The 22,408-nt window shown below is 40.8% G+C and overlaps 1 protein-coding gene across 1 annotated transcript; it reads left to right on the top strand.

Annotated features, from left to right (window-relative positions):
* Window positions 1–4,971: 4,971 nt before the first annotated feature.
* LOC124259973 (inositol monophosphatase 2-like) lies at window positions 4,972–21,064 on the top strand. Its single transcript, XM_046694198.1, has 5 exons — window positions 4,972–5,015; window positions 7,143–7,251; window positions 9,240–9,345; window positions 18,182–18,333; window positions 20,914–21,064. The coding sequence occupies exons 2-5, from the start codon at window positions 7,179–7,181 to the stop codon at window positions 21,018–21,020; spliced, it is 438 nt and encodes a 145-aa protein (XP_046550154.1). The 5' UTR covers window positions 4,972–5,015; window positions 7,143–7,178; the 3' UTR covers window positions 21,021–21,064.
* The last annotated feature ends 1,344 nt before the right edge of the window (window positions 21,065–22,408 follow it).

Raw genomic sequence — 22,408 nt, 5'->3', positions numbered from 1 at the left:
GTAGAAGGAACTTGTGGGTGATGAGTGAGTTGGTGACTGAGTATAGTTTTATGCCGCTTTTAGCAATACTACGGCTGGGGACACCAGAAATGGACTTCACCCGTACCCATTTGGGATATCGAACCCGGTTTTCGGCGTGACGAGCGAACGCTTTAACCACTAGGCTACGCCACCACCACGTTGCTTGTATGTATTTTGTAAGTACCATCATACCTTCTTTGACCGGAGTTATAGTCATTCGGATTGGTTTGCCTTATTTTCGCATGTAGCATCGATAGAAGGACATGTTCTTCGGCAAAATGCGAATAGCGACTCGAGCCACCTCCGGGCTATCCCAAAACCTGCTGTGGGTGATGAAATACTTGTTGACTACTTTTGTACTGATATTTAATGAAAGATTTCAGTGCAATAACATGTTTTCATTGCACAAATTCTGATTATGAAATTAGGTTAGAAAGGACAGTTTGATGGATTTTAAGTTTAAGAAGGTTTACGCTTTGAATCATCGTGCATACTGTGTACATCTGAGGACTTGCAAAGTGTAACTTCCATCAACAAACAAAATATTTAAGACATTTGTTGTCAATAGATAAGTAAAAAATATGAACTTCATGGTTGTTCAAATCTACACTTTGCCACATAATTGTGTTATATTTGGCATTCTCACTAAAGTACATTTTGTTCCATCCGGGATTTCGAGCCCCACACCCTCAGAGTCAGGCATCTAATTGCCAGCACAAATATAAAAAGTTGTTTAAGAAACTGTCATCATTTATTTGTGCGTTTCCCAAGTTTGTTACAAGGGCACAGTGGCAACTAAAGGAACAGCGCGAAAAGCGAGATGCACGTGCATTAGTGACGTCAGAAACATGTGTTTACTGCTGATTGACAGGTGAGAGAAAATGAAAGTCTATAATTAACGGGTTCTCAACAAATTTTTGAGCTGGCGAGATGACACGTACCCCAGCTGCACAGGCAGTGCGCTGTATGTACTTAGTAATTGCATACCTGGGTCACCCCCGTCATTTTCATCCTTGAAGAAATCATAGACTTTGTAAATTATAGACTTTCATTTTCTCTCACTTTGTCGATCAGCAGTAATCACAATGCACGTGCATCTCGCTATTCGCGCTGTTCCTTAAGTTGCCAATGCGCCCTTTGTAACAAACTTGGAAAACGCACAAATAAATGATGACAGTTTCTTAAACAACTTTTATATTTTTGACACAAATTATGCAAATTTTATCTTGAGTTGGTCTGTTGTTTTTATTGCAGTCCGCGTTGGTTTGATTCTTTTTTATGCCTATTTGTTTTTGTGCTAGATTGCAATTAATCGGTATCATTTTGTCTCAAACGGACTGTACACATAAGAATAGAAAGCAGAAATGCTACATTTATTCATTCCTGTCCTCATTTGGTTGACGCGTCCTTATCGGCGTATGTGGTTCTTGTGGCTGATCACACCCATCAAGAGCCTCGTACAAGTTCACTGTGACCCAATTACACACCCATCGTGCTTTGGTCGTGTCCAGTTGATATCGGGGCCTTGCCTTAGCGCCAGTCTGTCACCTAACTCTCCCCAGATTCGCTGAGCGGCTGCATGTTCACGGCACGTGGAGCCTAACGCTACTCTTTTACTTAGCTAGATAGCCCCACGAGGCCATACCCGAGGGGTGCCGTACTCAAGTCTCTTAGCTCACTTCTCTGGACATAGGGTTAGGTTCTGAAAACTTGAGATCATAACGTGTAAGTACCTGAATTAGACTATTTTTAATCATTTTATTTTTTTAATCACACCTGAGCTTATTTTGTTTTTTTAATACAGCTCATGATTGTGGAGGAACCCATGCTGATCATTAACACAACGTGTCATGTTTACTTTTCAAGATTGACCGAAACTTCACGTGCTCGGATCATGACATGATGATATATTTAAGGGAGGCTACTACGGTTTTTTCTATTTATCTGGATTTTGTTTTCGTGCGTAGAATGAAACAGCATGTAGCGGGAGTCGACAAACATTACGTAACTAGACGAGAAGGATGCGGTGAAGTCTTCCATGGAATGAACAGTTAGACCTTTCTTACGAAAACATATAGCAAATCGTAATAAGTAAACATGATGTAGACTGAAAAAGATATTAGTCTTAAATCCGCCATAATCGTCACAGTAATAAAATAACGTTTCAGAAATGTATAGATAGACTGTTTTCAAAAATTTCCATGGACCATATTCAATACTGGCACAGCGGTCCCTGCGACGTTTGTGTCAAGGTTAATATTACCTGTCGTAACTCTATAGTTTATCATATATAGGCTTACGAATGTCGTAGCGCTACGAACGTTTTGTGGATCGGGGCTTAGATTCGATAAGTATGATCAAAATTACGAAACATGATTTAACATCGAATCGTTGTATTAGTAGTATTTAATACACAGAGATATAATAAATATAACATATGTTACTTTTGACCACTTTCTAAATGGCATTGTGTATTCATTCACATGGTGGTATGTTCAGGGGCGGTGCTGTGGTGTATTGGTTAAAGTATTTGCTTGCTGCCCGAAGATCTGGGTTCGATTTGTGGGTACGAAGTGAGAAGCCAATCTCCTCCCATAGTTGTATTATACAAGTTTCATATACTGATTGGACGGTTCCGTCCCGAAACGATGACATCCAACGACATTGACGTCCAATTTAACAGGTATAAAGAGAAGCGTAACGAAAGAAATTAATTTCAATGAGGAAAATAACACATTTCACTGCCATTTTAATCTTTGTTATCATTTGTGTATAGGTTTATACGTCGCCGCATCGAACATTGAACCATTATTGAAACAGTAGGACGCGTTCGGAGCTGTGTCTGAGTGGGGTATTCATGCTTCACTGCAGCATGGTATCTCAGTGTGCTAGCACTATAAAACCAGCTTCAGTCTGGGCTAGTACAAGCAGCTGCACATACACATACACACATGCACGTCGTCATATGAGCGAAATATTCTCAAATACGACGTTAAACCCAATTTCACCTCACCTATGAAAACAATGAAGACATTGTAGTGTGAAATGACAAAACTGATGCTGTATTTTCGTCGTCGGAACTTGCAAATAACTGACATGAAATATTTGCAGCAGATAAAGTAGATGTCGTCATGGCAAAATGATTAAAAGAGACTCCGGTCTTACAGGATCGCCTGACGCAGAGATGTCGGTCAAGGTTTCGGAGGAAGATCTCCAAGGCTTTCTGGACAAGTCGATCGATCTTGCCAGGACGTCGGGTAAGGTGAGAATGATTGATGTTTTATTTAACATCACCCAAAGCTTCGCTCTGATAATGTGTCTGGGTTTGTCTGCACCAAACCGGTGTTCGAGGGTTTTACCAAAGAGGATAAGATGGTTTTGGTTTGGTTTGTTGTTTTACGCTGCACCCAGCAATATTCCAGCTATATGGCGGCGGTCTGTAAATAATCGAGTCTGGACCAGACAATCCAGTGATCAACAGCATGAGCATCAGTCTGTCCATTTGGAATACGATGACATGTGTCAACCAAGCCAGTGTCAACCTGACCACAACGATCCCGTTTGTCGCCTCTTACGACAAGCATGGGTTACTGAACACCAATTCTATCCGGATCTTCACGGGTGTACTTAAGATGGAAACGCCTGTGAATTGCTTCATGTCAAACTGACATGTTGTGACATAACGAAAGCATAGTTCCAAGTGAAGTGAGTATAGTTTTACGCCGCCGCAAGCAATATTCGAGCAACAGCACGGTGGGGACACCAGAAATAGGCTTCACACATTGTCCTCTTGTGGGGAATCGGAACCAGGTCTGCCCAATACTTCTAAGAGGCGTTGGACAAAAACTCACTATGTGTTATGTTCATTAAGCAAATTCGGATGTGGTAAAACATTTTATCGCGATTCTGAATGGCACTATCGGAATGTTCACGACACCACTCCTTTACCTCATTATAACGATATGGCAGCTTCACACAATACACTGTTTTAAACTTTACTTCCAATCACATCTGTCGGCTCCCTTCGGCTCCTCCTGTGAGCTTACTTTATGACACTTCGTCCGTCGACCGTCGCTGAACTTAAACCCCTACTCGTGTAGTAATCTCTATATACTGTAAATCTTGAAATTAATGCGAGGGGTGAATTAAATGCGAATGGCCTTTGCTAGTATACATTTTGTCGATCTTCTCTCATGAATACGTTCTTAAGATTTTCAGTGTAATCATTCGCTTAACCAACGAGATGTATTTACAGTAAAACGTTGTTATGCTGAACTGCCTAATGCCATATCGTTTAAGAAAACGACAGAGGACGCTACAGTGCCATAATAATATATATATTAGAAGGATATCATTCCGGACTGGACCCCGACAACACATCAAGTGACGTCGAGTCAGTGGAGACTTTGCTTTATAAACGTGACGTAACCTCAACCTGTTCCCTGTGTATGTTGCGCATGCGCTACACTGCTGGCGCTTCAGTAAAGCGTCAGCGCAACATACCAAGGAAACCAGGCTGGTCGTAACTTGGGCCTAGATTTTCGAAGCTCTCTTAGCGCTAAGATAGTCGTAAGTTAATGTTAATGAATGGCATTTTACGACTATCTTAGCGCTAAGAGAGCTTCGAAAATCGAGGCCCAGTACCGTAACACCAGTTATGCACCTTCGTAACTACTTCGCCTCTTCCCGTGACCTACGCCATCCGGCCTACACGAGTAGTTACGATTGCAGCTATGCATAGATAAAATCTCTATCCCTAAATACCCATCAACCCACCCACCAAAGTCTCCTCTTTCAGAATTGTAAATGGTTGAACTCATGTCTTCTACATGACCATTAGTTAATTACTATTAATTAAGGCTGTGGCTACACATATTGATTCATTTCAGACGCTGAACAGTGAGTCCCGTTACACGCCTCTATTATAATCTCTTGTATATTAAGACAGCATTCCAGACTTTGCCTTCTCATTAGGTCTGACAGTTAACAAGGAGGTAGGTTGAATACTTAATGTTGCATGATACGATGGTATTTTGACTCGATGCTGGGTGTGCATTCAAAGATGTTTCAGTGTAGATTTTGATTGTGTATTTTGTATTTCGGTAGTTTTCGTAACCGCCTGTGTCACGACGGTAGCCGAATGGGATATTCTGACATGTTACACATCAACATTCCTTGCCACTTTCCCCTTCCTCGCCACTTTCCTTTTCCGTAACCACTACACAGTTGCGTGTTGTTAAATATTGGATTGTTAATTAGAATGAGAAATCATCGCTACCCTCACCAATGTTATAACATGTTAACAATAATGGATGAATGTAGTTAGGTGTCTGATTTAAGAATGTTATTATTTACATGTGGTTTTCTTACATGTGGATAAGCCAAGATGTTGGCAATGTTTCGTTATTTCTTAAATATTTTCTCTCAACGTCTGAAAGACATATCTTTCAAACGTGGCACGCAAGTATTAAAACCGAAAGTTTTAAGATATTATAGTAGTCTAAATTCTCTTTTAGAGCCTGAAATGTACATTCTCCATTTTGAATGACATATCTTTAATCAGAGCATTTCGTAAATTTAGGAATTTCTTTACACAACCTTAGAGTTAACGATTATCGTAAATCTAAAGATAACGATTTGAGTAATTAATTTTGTAAATTTATAATATCGGGACATTAGAAGATGAATTTCATGTTATGTTTGTCTGTGAGAAATATTCAGCTAAAAAATATATTCCATCTCACCTAAATGTGCATAGCATAGAGTACCAAAATGTCAAAATTATTAAAAATGTAGCCATATGTTTTAGAAATGTATTTAATTTCGTCTAACGTCACTGTCACGTGATACTTAAATGTATTTAATTAAAGGTCACATGCAACCAAAAAAATCAAACATAATTAAAACACAATTATCACTTCTTCATGACATATAATATGCATTGCTGATTATGAAAAACAAATAAACAAAATTATAAGCGTATAATCGCAAATCAAAAGTGCAATATTTTGTACTTGGTTTACCTCCCTCGAAACGAAGCAGCCGGGATACCGAACCCAGTCAGAGCGGGTGGGTGTGCACTCAAGTGTAACGGCTGGTTCATTAGCAGATGCCGCCTTCACGGCTCATTGTGTGTGTATATATAGAGATGTTGGGTTTTGTAAATACATGCTCATTTTGTGTATAACATTTTGCAATCAACAGACATCATAACATGTCATGTGTTCAAAGTATCACACCTGCCTGTCTGTGTAATTACATAATGTGACAGAGACAGAACTCGGGCCATAAATCAATGCGTTTTGTTTATGGTGTATAGCCTGATTGGTGTTAAGTTCAAATTGCATGTGGTCAGTGATCGCAGTTGTGTATTGAATATTGTCATTAGCAGACAGGCAGGCAGACACACAGGTGTCAATAAAACAAGACATTGAGTTTTGTCTGTGACAGCGACATATCTATATCACAGTTAGAAATTGTGTCAACGCTAAATAATGACATTGCTTTTAAGTATCGAACTGAGAAAGTGACTCAGTAAGAAGAACGTGTGGTGAAATAGACAAATGAAATTATATAAACAGTTTATTTACTGTCATAACATATAAAAAGCTCGCGCCTGTGAGATATCAACAAAACATTATGAAAATAGCTCACACCAAAGCCTTCACCGAGTATTCACCAGACAGCCCGCTTCCAAGTTGCGCGAACCTATGTCACTGCGCACGTGCTATGAGCGCAGCCCAGCTGTTGAAACCCGTATTCCCCAGAAAAGTCTGGGGAAAATTAGTGAAACGTATGAACTCCGATTTCGCGCGGTTTTTCATCGCGTTATTTTCAACTTTATAAGTTGAATTTGCATTTTGACGCTTTGTTTCGGTAAGTCCATACCGAAAGGTATCAGAATCTGCAAAGTTGTGTTTTACGTTGCATGTGACCTTTAACTTTTGGTACTCCCAGGCCATGAGGCCCTTATACCTGAATAAAATCCTGTTCTGTTCTGTTCCTTTCCGTAACCTGAAGGACGTTCGCCCTCTCAATGAACATTACGGTATCGAGGGAAGAAGGTCACGCGTCTGCGATGTTTTTCATGTAGTTTTGAAAGGAGAATACCTTTGTTGCAGCCAGTAGTAGGAGTTATCTACCTTCCCATACCAGACATGATGTACACAGCAATAACGGGGAAGGGAGCTTACTGCAATGGGAAGAAAATAACAGCAAATGTGATTCACGGTAAGACCACAGGATTCTCAAATTCTTATCAAAACAGCGAGCGAGTATAGTTTTACGCTGCTTTTAGCAATATTTCAGCAATATCACGGCGGAGGACACCAGAAATGGGCTCCCACATTGTACCCATGTGGGGAATCGAACCGGATCTTTGGCGTGACGAGCAAACGCTTTAACCACTAGGCTACCCCATGACATCGTATCCCCATTGCGTAGATCGATGCCCATGATGTTGATCACTGGATTGTCTCCATTATTTACCGCCGCCAGATAGCTGGAATATATCTGAGTTAAACAGCAGTAACATCATTTCTGGAGAAGGATATTACTTACTATCAAACAGACATAAAACACTCCGGTTGCCCTACAGAAAGGTTACCATATTTCTTCCAACAGATGCTCCGGCGGCTAGTAATGTCACAATTCACTCATGTTGAAAGCTGACACAGTGGTTACTCCAATTCTACAATACAAAGGGTACAGGTACCAAAGCTATTATAAGTCGTCTTGAACATATCATAAACCGAAACCCTAGAACCCTACCTTGGCTCCGCCAATGCAAAACATTTGTTCGAACCTCCCCTCTGGATCCGCCAATGGGTTGAGGGCTTGCCCAACTTACATTTTCAAAATCAAGTGTAAACCCGGGCTTGTTTTTGTCCCCCGCCGCAACGCGAAACGGGGGACCATGTATTCAGCGGCGTCCGTCCGTAGGTACGTCCCGATTCTTGTTAACGCGATATCTCATGGACTGTTGTACCCAATGTCTTCAAATTTGGTGACAGCCTACATTGGGGGATTACACAGACACCAGTTGATTTGGGTGATTTGGGTGACTTATCTTCAAGGTCACCACAACACTTTGACAATTTTTCAAACTTATTGACGCGATATCTTATAAAACATTGCACCCAATGTTTTCAAGTATGTTGACAGCCTACATTGGGTATTATGCAGACACCTGTCATTTCAGGCATCTTGTGTGTGACTCTAAAATATAAAGTAGTAAATATAGATATTCCATTCTTTAGCGGCGGGGGACATTGCCATATCAGTGGCAAACACTTGTTATAATGGTAGCTACGCCCCTGACCGATGTGTATTTGAGTTCAAGTGTGTTGTATATAGTATATGGTATTTGATGTAAGATAAAAATGAAATTCAAGACTGTGAACAAGATCACAAGGCAGGGATCATTTTGGACCGCGTCCTTGAGCCATACGCGCATTGAAATATGAAATGGCGTAGCAAAGACACGCAAAATCACGGGCCCTTATCGCCCATATTGATCAGACATGGCGCATTACAATTCAACACCTGGGCCCTGACATAAATCGTATTTACCTTAATATCACCATGATTATTTTGTCCAGATGACACGGGAATAAACATTGCTAAATATAATGATTTTCCATTTAAATTATATCTCCTGATCTGCTGGGCGTTGTCTTGTATACTGAGATTAAGATTATCGTGTGTATTTCCTCGTAAACTAAGCCGGAAATAGAAATCAGCTGTGCATCCGCTTTCTCTGCCTAATAAAATAACGTTTGACTAAAATAACAATTTTGATGCTTGGATCAGAAGGATTTTATGTGAAACTATTATTTTATCAGGATAAATATTTTTCAATATTGTGTTATTTTAGTCGCAAAGGTTTAATGACTATGTCCCCGACACACGCACGCACGTACGCACGCACGCGCACACATACACACACACACACACGAACTATGAAATAACTAATAAAAATAATATAGACAGACTGACGCTACGGATAACAACTTCTTTATTTCGTGAGTGCGACGTTTCGATACAGGTTTGTCTACTTTGTAGCCTACTGGTCTACTTCCCAACAGAACTTCGTTTTTCAGATAGGGCACATCACCGTGACAACATTTAATATTCACTTCATACATGTCACATGTTTTGTTAATATATGTTGTATGCGTCAAGAAGTGTACGTGGTGACGATGTTGATGTTGTTGCAGAAGTGAGCCAAGCCCTGGTGATGTCAGAGGGGGGTAACGGGCGAGACGAGAGCATCATGCGGAACCACTCCAGCAACCTGCACGAAATACTCACCCACAGTAGAGGGTAGGACATGTCCCTTAGTCACAGCGGAGCTATGAAGGCTGAAAGTTCGAGCTCATTAATTTAGCAGTGAGTGAGTGAGTTTAGTTTTACGCCGCCTTTAGCAATATTCCAGCAATATCACGGCGGGGGACACCAGAAATGGGCTTCACACATTGTAACCATATGGGGAATCGAACCCGGGTCTTCGGCGTGTCGAGCAACCATTAGGCTACCCCACCGCCCCATTAATTTAACAACAGTTTGGTATATATATTTAGCCAGCAAGACAGTTAGCAACCGCGAGAAACGTCAGCTGATTCTGATGCATCATTCGGTTCTTCCCATTTGCATAAGATCCTATCAAGCATACCTCTCATCGATTCATTATGAGCAAGCCTATGGTTCTTCTAACAAGAGAGACCTACCAGAGGTTGATGAACAATCAAGAAGAACAGATTCCTCCTCAGACAGTGAATCAGACACCGATTCAGGATCATCTGACAACGAAACAAGATCTGAAGATTATGAATCATAATAATAGATCTAGTGACAGCGGTGATGAAGAAGCACATGCATCTGTTGTGAAGGATAACATGGACATCATGCTTCGTGTACCTGAACAGATCATTAGAGGTATTTCGTCTACAAAAACCATCGGCAAGTTAATGACTTTGTGGATATTTGTGAAAGAAAACATTCTAAACAGACAAATAGGACTGACAGAAGATTTACAACTTGTGTTACCTAATGGTGAGGTGTTGCATGGTTCGAACATAGTAGACTTGATCCGTTTTGTTATCATGAAAGCAGGTGTTAAAAGTCGCCATCCAGTAGGATTTAGTGACTTTTTATAAACTTTTAAGACATTTGCATGTTCCTAAACATCTCATGAAAAGCAGACAAAAGAAAGACAAAAAGAAGAAAACTGTAAAAAATACTTTATATTTAAAACGCAAAGCATCTGACGGTGTGCCAGGTACATCAAAAGTAAGGACAATCGAGCCTTTTTAATGTACATCCATCATTCTATACATATTATGTACAAGGAAATAAAAAATGGATTACTGAATGACTAGTTTGTCTTGTTTATGGTAAACTCATGTTGAGTTTGGTTAGCATCTCTAGTCTCTTTTCCCTATATTGGAAAGCAAACCAGAATTCAAATAATCAATGTTTTCATAACAGACGGTATGTCTGTCATGGAAGTCTAGTCTGAGTTGTGTACGTTGTTGTCGTGCTCTTTCTAAAATGTTCTGATGAGGTATTCCACTCAGAGCATCCTCAAAATAGAGGTCCACCTTTTCAGCACTATCCATCATCACACACTGGTGGTGAATTTGTGAGGGATGATCAACTTCACATCCATAACAATTGTCTTGACACAGTTTTGTAACACTTCTCTGGAGTTCATTCAGGTAGAGAGTTTCAGGAATAGACTCAAACTTCCGACGATTTTGTCTCAAGTCACGTGCACGCTCAAGAGACTGTCTTGTGGTGGAAATTTCATGCACTTCCATAGGATAACACAGTGTTTGCAGTGATAACACCTCGTTCCATTAATCGTTGTAGAACCCTCTGTGCTGCTTGATAAGCTGCCATACGTGTTCTTCTTAAGGTTTGACCTTCACGCAGCGTTTCACCATTGACATCGATCAACCTGTATACATATCTCTTCATATATCCATTTTGATGCTGAAAATGAACAAATGAATAAAATGAATAATTAAATAAATAGACAGATAAATGAACAAATAAATATATGGTGAATGAGTAAATGAAGTACATACCTGCTGACTACTGTTTTCCTGTGAAGATGTCTTCACATACATAGGGAGTATATACAAAGTTTTAGTTCGGTGAATATCCATATGGGACGCTGTGAATAGCATCGTCTAACAGATACCGCTTGTTGTCAACTGGTTGTCAATGCCACTTTGCTTTGCCTCTCTGTGTACAAAGTGTTATTGTGTGATCGAATCAAGTGAAAGGAACAACTGAACCTCTTCTGATCAAATAATGATTGTTTATACATACCATGTCTGAGAAATTTCTTGATGACTGATTTCTTAATGCCTTTGGCTGTCTTTTTTTCAATGACGTTTTTTGATTTTTGCATCAGGAAAGAGTACATTTTACTTTTTAACCCTACAAACTCTAATATGATGCTCCCACCTGCTTCATCCTTCATTTTACCAGTCACCTTGCGATTTTTATCCGAATATAACCCTTTGAGATCATCAGATGCATAGTTTGAAGTGTCAAACATATGTGAATTGAGTTTCATGAACACATAAGGATCCAAAAGGAGCTCATGTGGAGGTGCATGCACATGCATGAACAAACTGTCCGTGTCTGTCATCAAAAGGTCAAGTCTTTCTGGTCCATACTGTCTTTGCATGACATCATAAAAGAAGGAGTAAATTTCATATTTGGCTAAATCCAAGATGGTGAAACCAACTGCAATGGGCTGGTCTAAATGTACGGATAATTTCTCCAACTCTACCACAGTCACGTCTTCTGAAAATATTTTGACCTGCTTGAAGTTACTTTTAGCTACACATTTTCGAAGTTTGGACCTCTGTGTCACCAACTGAACTGTTTTATGTTTTCGTTTATTCATGCAGAACCGTCCAAACACACAATTGTTCATGAGTTTATACCGATCTTTATCACATTCATCCTTAGCATTTTTGCGGTTAGCCAAATTAAGATCAATGTAAGGTTTCAGCCATGCTCCTTGTCTCCAAATTTGAGCACTCTGTGTATTTTGTACATATCAATCCATGTCTCAGATACAGCTGCAACGTTTTGAAGTGAACCACGTAGTGGGAACGATCTTTCAGAGTAGTGAAAAGTTTTTACCGGACGATTTCTTTGGCTGAGTTAAAATGTGATAACAGTTCCTGGTGAGCAGGTGAAAACTCATCGTAGGGGAATATCATCATGTGTAGGAGCCATTGAAAAGCAGCATGAGCTTTGTGTAACTGTTTGGGATACAACAAATCCACTTCAAGGATGTAGCCTGTATCTCCTTGTGTATCTACAGTTGACCAGTCAATGCTGTCATTCCTCCCTCAGAACTGATGAACTGATAGTTTCCAATGGGGAGGGGTTGTAACATGACAGTTGCATAGAGGGAGTTAACATCAAAGTAGAGAAGAAAGGAGGTGTCTATCATAGGAACAAAATCTGATAGGTGATGATTGTTAGCAACTGCATATTTCTTGCTAATCATAGACACACCGCCACGAATGGAATTTTCAATAAAATTGTAAGTGTCAACATCAGTGAACAGATCAAGTTTGGCATCTGTGATTTTCATGGCAGCATCCAGACAGAACCCAGGCATGGAGTAATAATGACAAATGTCAAGACCATCACCCAGCCTCCTTCTCAGGTTCAACTAAGTTATATCACGTGGTGAAAAAGGAAGGGAAATTTGACATCAGTTTACATCACATCAAGAAGTGGCTCGCTTCTCAAGATGTTTATTCACTTCAGCGACCTCTTAGATACAAGTTCAAGCGGAACAGAGTGATCTCAACTGGTTTGAACGATCGGTGGGATATTGATTTGGCCGATGTTTCGAATATAGCTTCGGATAATGACCGTGTGAAATACTTATTGATAGCTATCAATGTATTCACACGATTTCTATGGGTGGAACCCCTTAAAAATAAAACACAAGACGCAGTCCTTAAGGCCATGAAGAAGATATTTGCTCGTGCTACTCTTCCACACATTATCAGATCCGACAAAGGTCGTGAATTTGATAACAAGAAAGTGAGATCATATTTAGCAAACAAGGGTATTACCTACTATGTCACTCAGAATGAAACCAAAGCATCTTATGCCGAGAGAGTCATACGAACCCTTAAGGCGACTATGTACAGATACTTTACTTACAAACAATCATACCATTATATTGATGTTTTGCAAGACTTGGTGAATGATTATAACCAGAGACCTCATAGATCGCTGAATGAACGTTCACCCATTGATATCAACGCAAACAATGAATCTGTTGTTTGGAATGAACAGTACATTGATCCACTGCACAAACAAGTCAAACCCAAAGCAGAGAAGATTAATGAAAGAAGACGGAAAGCCTTTAAATTCAAAGAAGGGGATCAGGTGCGACTGTCACATTTGAGACATGTCTTTCAACGTGACTATCAGGAGAAATGGACGGAGGAAATCTTTATTGTTAGCAGACGATACTACAGGGATGGGATACCAGTCTATAAAGTCAAGGACCTGGCTGAGGATCCAGTCACAGGTACATTTTATACGAGTGAACTTCAGAAAGTCTATAATTCTGCAGACACCATGTGGCGTGTTGAGAAAGTCTTGAAGAAGAGGAAGAGAGCTGGTAGAAAAGAGGTGTATGTTAAATGGATGGGTTATCCTAAGAAATTTAACAGCTGGATCCCAGAGCAGGACCTCCAGGGTTTATAAATAAGGATAGATGTGATGCACTTCTCATTGGATACAGAACCACCATGGAAGCAACATGTCCCGATTGTCAGAGACGGTTTTCAAGGAGGGATGTTATGCTGAGACACAGGAGACATAAGCACATTATTGATTATGAAAATCCACCGCCGCCGCCGCCGCCGCCGCGGACGCAATTACCCCCGCCGCCGAAGACACAATTACCGCCGCCGCAGACACAATTACCGCCGCCGCAGACACAATTACTGTCGCCGCCGCATAACTCAATGCATAAGCAACAGCAAAACCACAATCAATTCAATGATAAAGAACATTTCAAGTTTACCATCCCCTCTAATGCAATTGTTGTGGGCCCTACTGGCAGTGGCAAATCTATGTTTATCTACAACCTTCTCACGAAGGGATGTATACAGCCAGCACCTAATCACATTATCTGGTGCTATACCCAATGGCAGCCCCTGTACCAGGTGATCAGTGAACAGTTGCCCCATGTGAAGTTTGTGAAAGGAATTCCTTACAATGTACTTGACGATACCTACTTGGATGCTAGAAATAACAACATGATGGTGTTGGATGACATGATGTGTGAAGCTAAGGATGATAAACGTGTCAGTCAGTTATTTACACGAACTTCTCATCACAAAAATGTTATTGTCTTTCTGCTGCTACAAAATTTATTTCCGCGGGGGAAGGAGTCACGTGACATCGCTCTGAATTCCCACTATGTGACTCTATTTAACTCTCCTGTGGATAGACTACAAGTCCAATTGTTTGCCAGACGTATCTACCCCAACAATGCTGATAGGTTTATGTCAGTGTATGAGACAGCTGTTCAAAAGCCCTATGGCAATCTGACTATCGACCTACGACCCACCAGTCTTGAATCAGATAGACTACAACCTAATGTAGTCACAAAAGCAGACATACCCTCAGTCCCAGAAATACCAAAAGGATACATACCATATCCCGCACCAGAATCAAGACAAAGCGAGACTGGGATCCGGTCTACAAAAGAGGAGCAACTTGAGCCACCGTGTCATTTGACTCCAGACACTCAGATAGATAACATCTCTGAGGTAGTGGCGAACACTCTTTACTCAGAAGACGATAACATGCCTTCCTGTGACGAGTGTGGTATTGTATTTGAAAACAATCATGACCTTCAACGTCATGTTAGGACCTGGTGTCCTGAGAATGACGGCGAGCCTCTGCAGAAGCGAGTAAAACTGGATGCAGCTGATGATACTAAGAATGATATCCTTCGTCCAGTAGAGACAGGTACTAAAGTTGATCAAGAGAGAGAAGTGAAAGGGTTAGAATACATGTGGGAACAAACTTTGAAAGCTTGTAAGGAGGACATCTGGAAGAAAAAGGAGGACTTTGAGGATAAAGGAAAGAATGAACGATGGATTGAGAAACAACTACAAATGCTGGCAAACTACTTTTCTTGATAGACTTGCGATAGCCGTTCGTTATGCCAGTTATTTTGGATATGGACCCCTCTTCAAGCCTATATTAGAGAAAATCACAGCCCTGGACCCTGACATGGACCCCAAAGAAATGGATGCTAAAATCACTCAGTGGATGAAACCTGTCGTGAAAGATATTCTCTCTCATGTGGACTTGAGCCAGGCTGAAGATTTAGAACTTGTTGACATGTCTGAGCATGATGATACAGATCATGATGAACTGTGAACTCCACATTCTTTGTATCATATATGGATGCGTCCTGTGTCTAATATGAATACACATATGAATTAAAACTGTATCCAATATATCAATGTATATGTCTCATGGTCAAAGTGTATTAATGTATATATGTAATAAAGTGTGTAAATAGTATTATGTATGGTTGATTTCTTCTTTCTCAACATGATTCAATCGTCATACACAAGCTATAGTTATTATTATAACCTTGAGATGTAGAAGCACACCCAGTAATAACACAACCAAAGATGAAAGTCAATATCTTTATTTCATGAACACAAACACAATATTGTAATCATAACATATTCAAGAATTGAATATACATTTGTCAAATAGCACAATGAACAATCAGTCAATGGACATGTCATGGTTTAACTGTCTATACATGTTACAAAGCTAATGGTGTTTTAAAGCTGAGGCGCATATAGAGCCTTATCCAGCTATGTATTACACAAATCAAACATCAACTGTACAGATGGTCAAAAAGGATCTGCTCTAGCAAAACTATGTACATATTGACATTCTCCAGTTCTAAGCAAGAAAAACCAAAAAACAAAAACAAAACAAAAAACAAAACTTGTAGCTACAGTATGGGTTAGCTAGGTACATCAACAATACATAAATACACCTGAGAAGAGAGGTATGAAATGGCTTTCCCCAATATACATATTTATGAAAGAATTACAAGTCTGAATCTAACTTAATCTTGTAATGGCCATGGGCTAGTGTGTGGATCCCATCCTTTAACACAAAACGTTTGTCATCAAAAGGGGAAAGACTGATTTTGTTGATGCAAGCAGTGTACAGCTGATGGCTTTTACTCTGAATTTGTCCCACCTCATGTCTGAATTGTACCTTGTCAAAAAGACACTGTTTGTACAACTGTTTGAACTGTACAAACAGTGTCAAGACAAATTCAGAGTAAAAGCCATCAGCTGTACACTGCTTGCATCAACAAAATCAGTCTTTCCCCTTTTGATGACAAACGTTTTGTGTTAAAGGATGGGATCCACACACTAGCCCATGGCCATTACAAGATTAAGTTAGATTCAGACTTGTAATTCTTTCATAAATATGTATATTGGGGAAAGCCATTTCATACCTCTCTTCTCAGGTGTATTTATGTATTGTTGATGTACCTAGCTAACCCATACTGTAGCTACAAGTTTTGTTTTTTTTTTGTTTTTGTTTTTTGTTTTTCTCTTGCTTAGAACTGGAGAATGTCAATATGTACATAGTTTTGCTAGAGCAGATCCTTTTGACCATCTGTACAGTTGATGTTTGATTTGTGTAATACATAGCTGGATAAGGCTCTCTATATGCCTCTCAGCTTTAAAACACCATTAGCTTTGTAACATGTATAGACAGTTAAACCATGACATGTCCATTGACTGATTGTTCATTGTGCTATTTGACAAATGTATATTCAATTCTTGAATATGTTATGATTACAATATTGTGTTTGTGTTCATGAAATAAAGATATTGACTTTCATCTTTGGTTGTGTTATTACTGGGTGTGCTTCTACATCTCAAGGTTATAATAATAACTATAGCTTGTGTATGACGATTGAATCATGTTGAGAAAGAAGAAATCAACCATACATAATACTATCTTTGTCGGATCTGATAATGTGTGGAAGAGTAGCACGAGCAAATATCTTCTTCATGGCCTTAAGGACTGCGTCTTGTGTTTTATTTTTAAGGGGTTCCACCCATAGAAATCGTGTGAATACATTGATAGCTATCAATAAGTATTTCACACGGTCATTATCCGAAGCTATATTCGAAACATCGGCCAAATCAATATCCCACCGATCGTTCAAACCAGTTGAGATCACTCTGTTCCGCTTGAACTTGTATCTAAGAGGTCGCTGAAGTGAATAAACATCTTGAGAAGCGAGCCACTTCTTGATGTGATGTAAACTGATGTCAAATTTCCCTTCCTTTTTCACCACGTGATATAACTTAGTTGAACCTGAGAAGGAGGCTGGGTGTTTGGGATTAAAGTAAATGCTGGACAAATACTCTTTCCATCCTTCCACGGGCATGGTTGTCGGAGAAATGATATAAAAATAAATTGCATATGTTTTAATAAGAAACCATGTTTCGTTCAGAAGCGATCGGTTTACACAGGCTATGACTGGCCGACTGTGTGACCTTGTTTCGATCTCACCGTACGCCGCGAGCAGTAGTGTACATCAGATGTGTACCGATAGTGTTGAACCAATTTGCTATGACCTCCATAGCCCATAAGCATACACGAGCATGTTAACGTGGTGAGACTGTACATAAACACCAGGCATTGCCAAGTTCAGCTAGAGCTGTGTTAGAGACAACCATATCTATTTTTAGCGTGACGTCATCGAGGCAGGTAAAACTGACCAATCAAAATACTGGCACCATCGTCAGGTGGCGTGGCTCTCTCATTTTACTATCATCATATATAAGCTAAAAAGACTTTGTTCTTTTACAGTTATAAATGTATATATTTCTTTGTTAGGAGATGCGTTGTGCCTTTCAATTTCCCAAGGGATATTATAGAATATTTGATGCCAGAACATTTCTTTGGGAACTGACCGAGTATATGGTTATAATGAACTACCATCGTACGTTTTCTTATCATTGCATTTAACATTCGTATATGTTATGCAAACTTGTGCCATTCAATGATCATTAGGACTTGTGTTTTTCAGGTTGCGTGCGTACGGGTCGACGGCGATTGATTTGTGTAAACTTGCCAGTGGTCAAGGGGAAGTGTATGTCCAGTATGATTTACACTGCTGGGATATGGCGGCCGGCGTGGTCTTAGTTCGGGAGGCGGGGGCCACTGTCATGGATCCCACGGGTAGGTGGTTCACAGGCTTCTTACAGTGAGAGGGTTAACACTGTTAGAGAGGCGCGGTTAGGGGGTTCACGGGCTTCTTACAGTGAGAGGGTTAACACTGTTAGAGAGGCGCGGTTAGGTGGTTCACAGGCTTCTTACAGTGAGAAGGTTAACACTGTTAGAGAGGCGCGGTTAGGGGGTTCACGGGCTTCTTACAGTGAGAGGGTTAACATTGTTAGAGAGGCGCGGTTAGGTGGTTCACAGGCTTCTTACAGTGAGAGGGTTAACACTCTTATAGAGGCACGGGTAGGTGGTTCACGGACTTCTTACAGTGAGAGGGTTAACACTCTTATAGAGGCACGGGTAGGTGGTTCACAGGCTTCTTACAGTGAGAGGGTTAACACTGTTAGAGAGGCGCGGTTAGGGGGTTCACGGGCTTCTTACAGTGAGAGGGTTAACACTCTTATAGAGGCACGGGTAGGTGGTTCACGGACTTCTTACAGTGAGAGGGTTAACACTCTTATAGAGGCACGGGTAGGTGGTTCACAGGCTTCTTACAGTGAGAGGGTTAACACTGTTAGAGAGGCGCGGTTAGGTGGTTCACGGGCTTCTTACAGTGAGAGGGTTAACACTCTTATAGAGGCACGGGTAGGTGGTTCACGGACTTCTTACAGTGAGAGGGTTAACACTCTTATAGAGGCACGGGTAGGTGGTTCTCGGAATCTTTACACTGAGAGGGTTAACATTGTTATAGAGGCTCGGGGAGGAGGTTCACCGACTCCTTACAGTGTTTTTACCTACCGATTTTGGTAAAACGTGTTGGTGGTTCACGGGCTCTTTAGAGTGAGTGGGGTAATACTGACTGACTGACTGAGTACGGTTTTACGCCGCTTTTAGCAATATTCCAGCAACATCACGGCCGGGGACACCAGAAATGGGCTTCACACATTGTACCCATGTGGGGATTCGACCCCGGGCCTTCGGCGTGACGAGCTAACGCTTTAACCACTAGGCTACCCCACCGCCCCGAGTGGGGTAATAACTATATACAGGCTCGTGTTGGTGTGTCACGGAATCCAAATAGTGCGTGGGTTAACGCCGCTTCACTGGGAATAGGTGGCCCGGTCGTCCACGGCGCTGAAATTCGCAGCGCAGTGTCGTCAGATACTCTTAGGGGCGGTGGGCTAGCCTAGTTTTTAAAGCGTTCGCTCGTCGCGCCCAAGGTCCGGGTTCGATTCCCCACATGGGTACAATGTGTGAAGCCCATTTCTGGTGTGCTCCGCCGTGATGTTGCTGGAATATTGCTAACATCGGCGTAAAACCATACTCACTCACTAACTCAGATACTCTTGGGTTCGAACGCCAGTTTACTCTGAATCAAGTTATAGGTTTTGTCAGCGCCACACCCGGTGCGTGTGATTCAACAAAGTTTTAGACCTACATGATTTCGGGCTTTTCACCCACATCAGACTGTCAAGCCGTGATGAAGTTAAAGGCACAATAGCACACATTTTCGACAACATTTTGGCCTATATTATACATGTATGTATATGGGCATATGCACTCACTTTAGCTTCCTATTGATGTAATAAAAGGCTGATTATCCCTTACGACTCGTCTGAAATCGATAACTGAAACAACGATTCGAACAGCTTCCAAACAAAGAACACTTCCCAATTATGGAATGTAAAGAATTGCTCCGTACATCAAAACTGTCGCACGCGGTATTGAATGTGTTTGCCGAACTGGTTTCAATCACAAGTTGTGCATAAAGTATTCGTAAGAGCGCTCCAAGGGACATAACTCTATGGGGTTCGCTTGAATAAAGTTCGGCCGGTAGAGGGCGAGAGTCGATTTAATGCAACGTTGTATTAATTGATTTGAACTTTTTGATTAAATATTGTAATCTTAATACGTATTTCTTTTTAATACATTATATGATAGCTTCCCCGAGGGCTGATAGTAAGTTTTATTGATAAAAATGCAATATATTTTTAGAGAAGTGAGGTGTGATACAGTGCCCCGGGTGCAGGCATATTAGCGCTTAGTTAATCGTAGGTCAATGTCATTTTCTTAAGGTCGTTATTGTAAAAGTCAGTTTGGTATGATACCAATCGTGTCGTTTTGTTTTGAAAGATTCAAAGATGGAGATAAGAGAATGGACCCAGTTCAAAGCCTTTGACAAGTTTCAGAAGCTTACATTTGTAAACAACTGATTTATGATTTTAGCTACCTCTGGGTCTGGCCAGGGGAATGCCCGCCATGTTGTCCCATAGATCCAATGTATAGGACCGATACCCTAAAAAATCTTCACTGCCTCGATCAATGTCTTCATGTTTAAAAGATATTCAGTGTAATCCAATTATTAATCAATTTACATTTTGTGCAACGTATTTTAAAAACTTGTATGGCCTTAACATAGACTTGCAACAGTCGTAGCAATAAGGTTGCTTCGTGCGACAGCACACGAGGCTTCCGTGAAAAGATAAGCTTCCGGTGATTATGTACAGATTGTCGTTAAGCTATTTCCATGACATGCTTCATCTGCATTCATCACAGAAATCTGTTACGGTGTTAATATGCAACATTCTCTGTCTACAGGTTCCGAGCTGGATCTGATGGGCAGACGTGTGCTGGTAGCTACCTCAGAGTCTCTGGCCAGGGAGATTTCCGCCATGTTGTCTCATATATCCAATGGACGGGACTGATACCGTCCAAGCTTCATTTCCCGCAGAATGTCCCGTTTTTAATATATATACTGGTTGTTCATAGAATGAAACTATTTTCGACTCTGTTGTCGCATTTTTATTTCTGCTGTCCGGAGGTGACGACTAACGGATCGAGTGTCAGGCTCACTGACCTGGTTGATACATGTCATCATATCCCAGTTACGTAGATCGATGCTCACGATGTCAAGCACTGGATTGACTTGTGCAGACTCAATTATTTACAGAACTCTGTCATATATAGCTGAAATTTGTGCAGCATTAAACAACAAACAAATACTGTTCGGCCTTCCAGGTGGCAGCCAAATTTTAGTTACTCTTAGTTGCAGCAAATGGACGCACATCAGTTAATTATAGTCCCAGCTTGCACAGTTGGACGGGAAGAAGCAAGATTGATATTGCTTTCAAAGTCCATTAAACCGGACTGTGCTCTCCCAGTCGAACTGATTAGAAAATAAAACCGGAATCAACCAACTATGGTCACGGAGAAGTGTCTCTTTGGAGGTTTCAAGCATTATTTGTTCGCAAAGCGCAGTTTCCGGGCTGTTGGAGTTATATTGTTATTAAATCAACCTATCCAACACCTATATTGTTTAACAGTGACGTCTGGCGGAGATGGGGCGGTGGGGTAGCCTAGTGATTAAAGCGTTGGCTCGTCACGCCGAAGAACCAGGTTCGAATCCCCACATGGGTACAATGTGTGAAGCCCATTTCTGGTGCTCCCCTCCGTGATGTTGCTGGAATATTGCTAAAAGCGGCGTAAAACCAAACTCGGTCAGTCAGGTAGTCAGTCTGGCGGAGGGAACAGTGGATTTCACATGTATATGTTGGTGGATGAAATTTATTTATGTATTCATATATTTGTATTGAGAACTGATATAACAACTCTCTGTGTACACAACAAGTGTCAATCACAAACCGCCGAGAACATTTTGTTATAAATATCCTACATTTTTCGCTCATATATTTCACAACATTACAATAGGACGTTAACAATATAAACTCTATCGTCTTTATCTTGTTAAAGCCATTAAACGATGTAACAACGCTCGTCTCGAGTAGAGAGGAATGTAAGTGACGTATGCTAGTCTCCTCCCAGAACATCTTACACCCAGGTATGTCTGATGGCTCTGTACTGCAGTGTTTATTGATGGACATTCAATAGCGCTTGTATCCACGCACTTGTGCATGCTCAAAGCGCAAAGACACTATTATCCCTGTTAACCCAAGATGACTTTGAGAAGGTTAACAGTCATATGATTTATCCCATCGGGTACCCATTCACGCTGGGTGAATGGAGGCACGTTTTGAACAAACTCACTTGCCTAGGGGGAGACCAAATGTAGTGCAGGACAGAAGTCAAGACAGGA

The sequence above is a fragment of the Haliotis rubra genome, unplaced genomic scaffold (genome assembly GCF_003918875.1).
Source record: "Haliotis rubra isolate DU_JTF1 unplaced genomic scaffold, ASM391887v1 Scf745, whole genome shotgun sequence".
Classification (NCBI taxonomy): Eukaryota; Metazoa; Mollusca; class Gastropoda; order Lepetellida; family Haliotidae; genus Haliotis; species Haliotis rubra.
This window is presented reverse-complemented; position numbering and strand designations above follow the sequence as displayed.

Bases quoted from the DNA above. Each gene is read 5' to 3' on its own strand.
- LOC124259973 (XM_046694198.1), top strand. From the start codon at position 7,179: ATGATGTACACAGCAATAACGGGGAAGGGAGCTTACTGCAATGGGAAG. The intron at 7,252-9,239 runs GTAAGACCACAG...ATGTTGTTGCAG, and splicing joins AACAGCAAATGTGATTCACG to AAGTGAGCCAAGCCCTGGTG. The intron at 18,334-20,913 runs GTAGGTGGTTCA...CTCTGTCTACAG, and splicing joins CACTGTCATGGATCCCACGG to GTTCCGAGCTGGATCTGATG.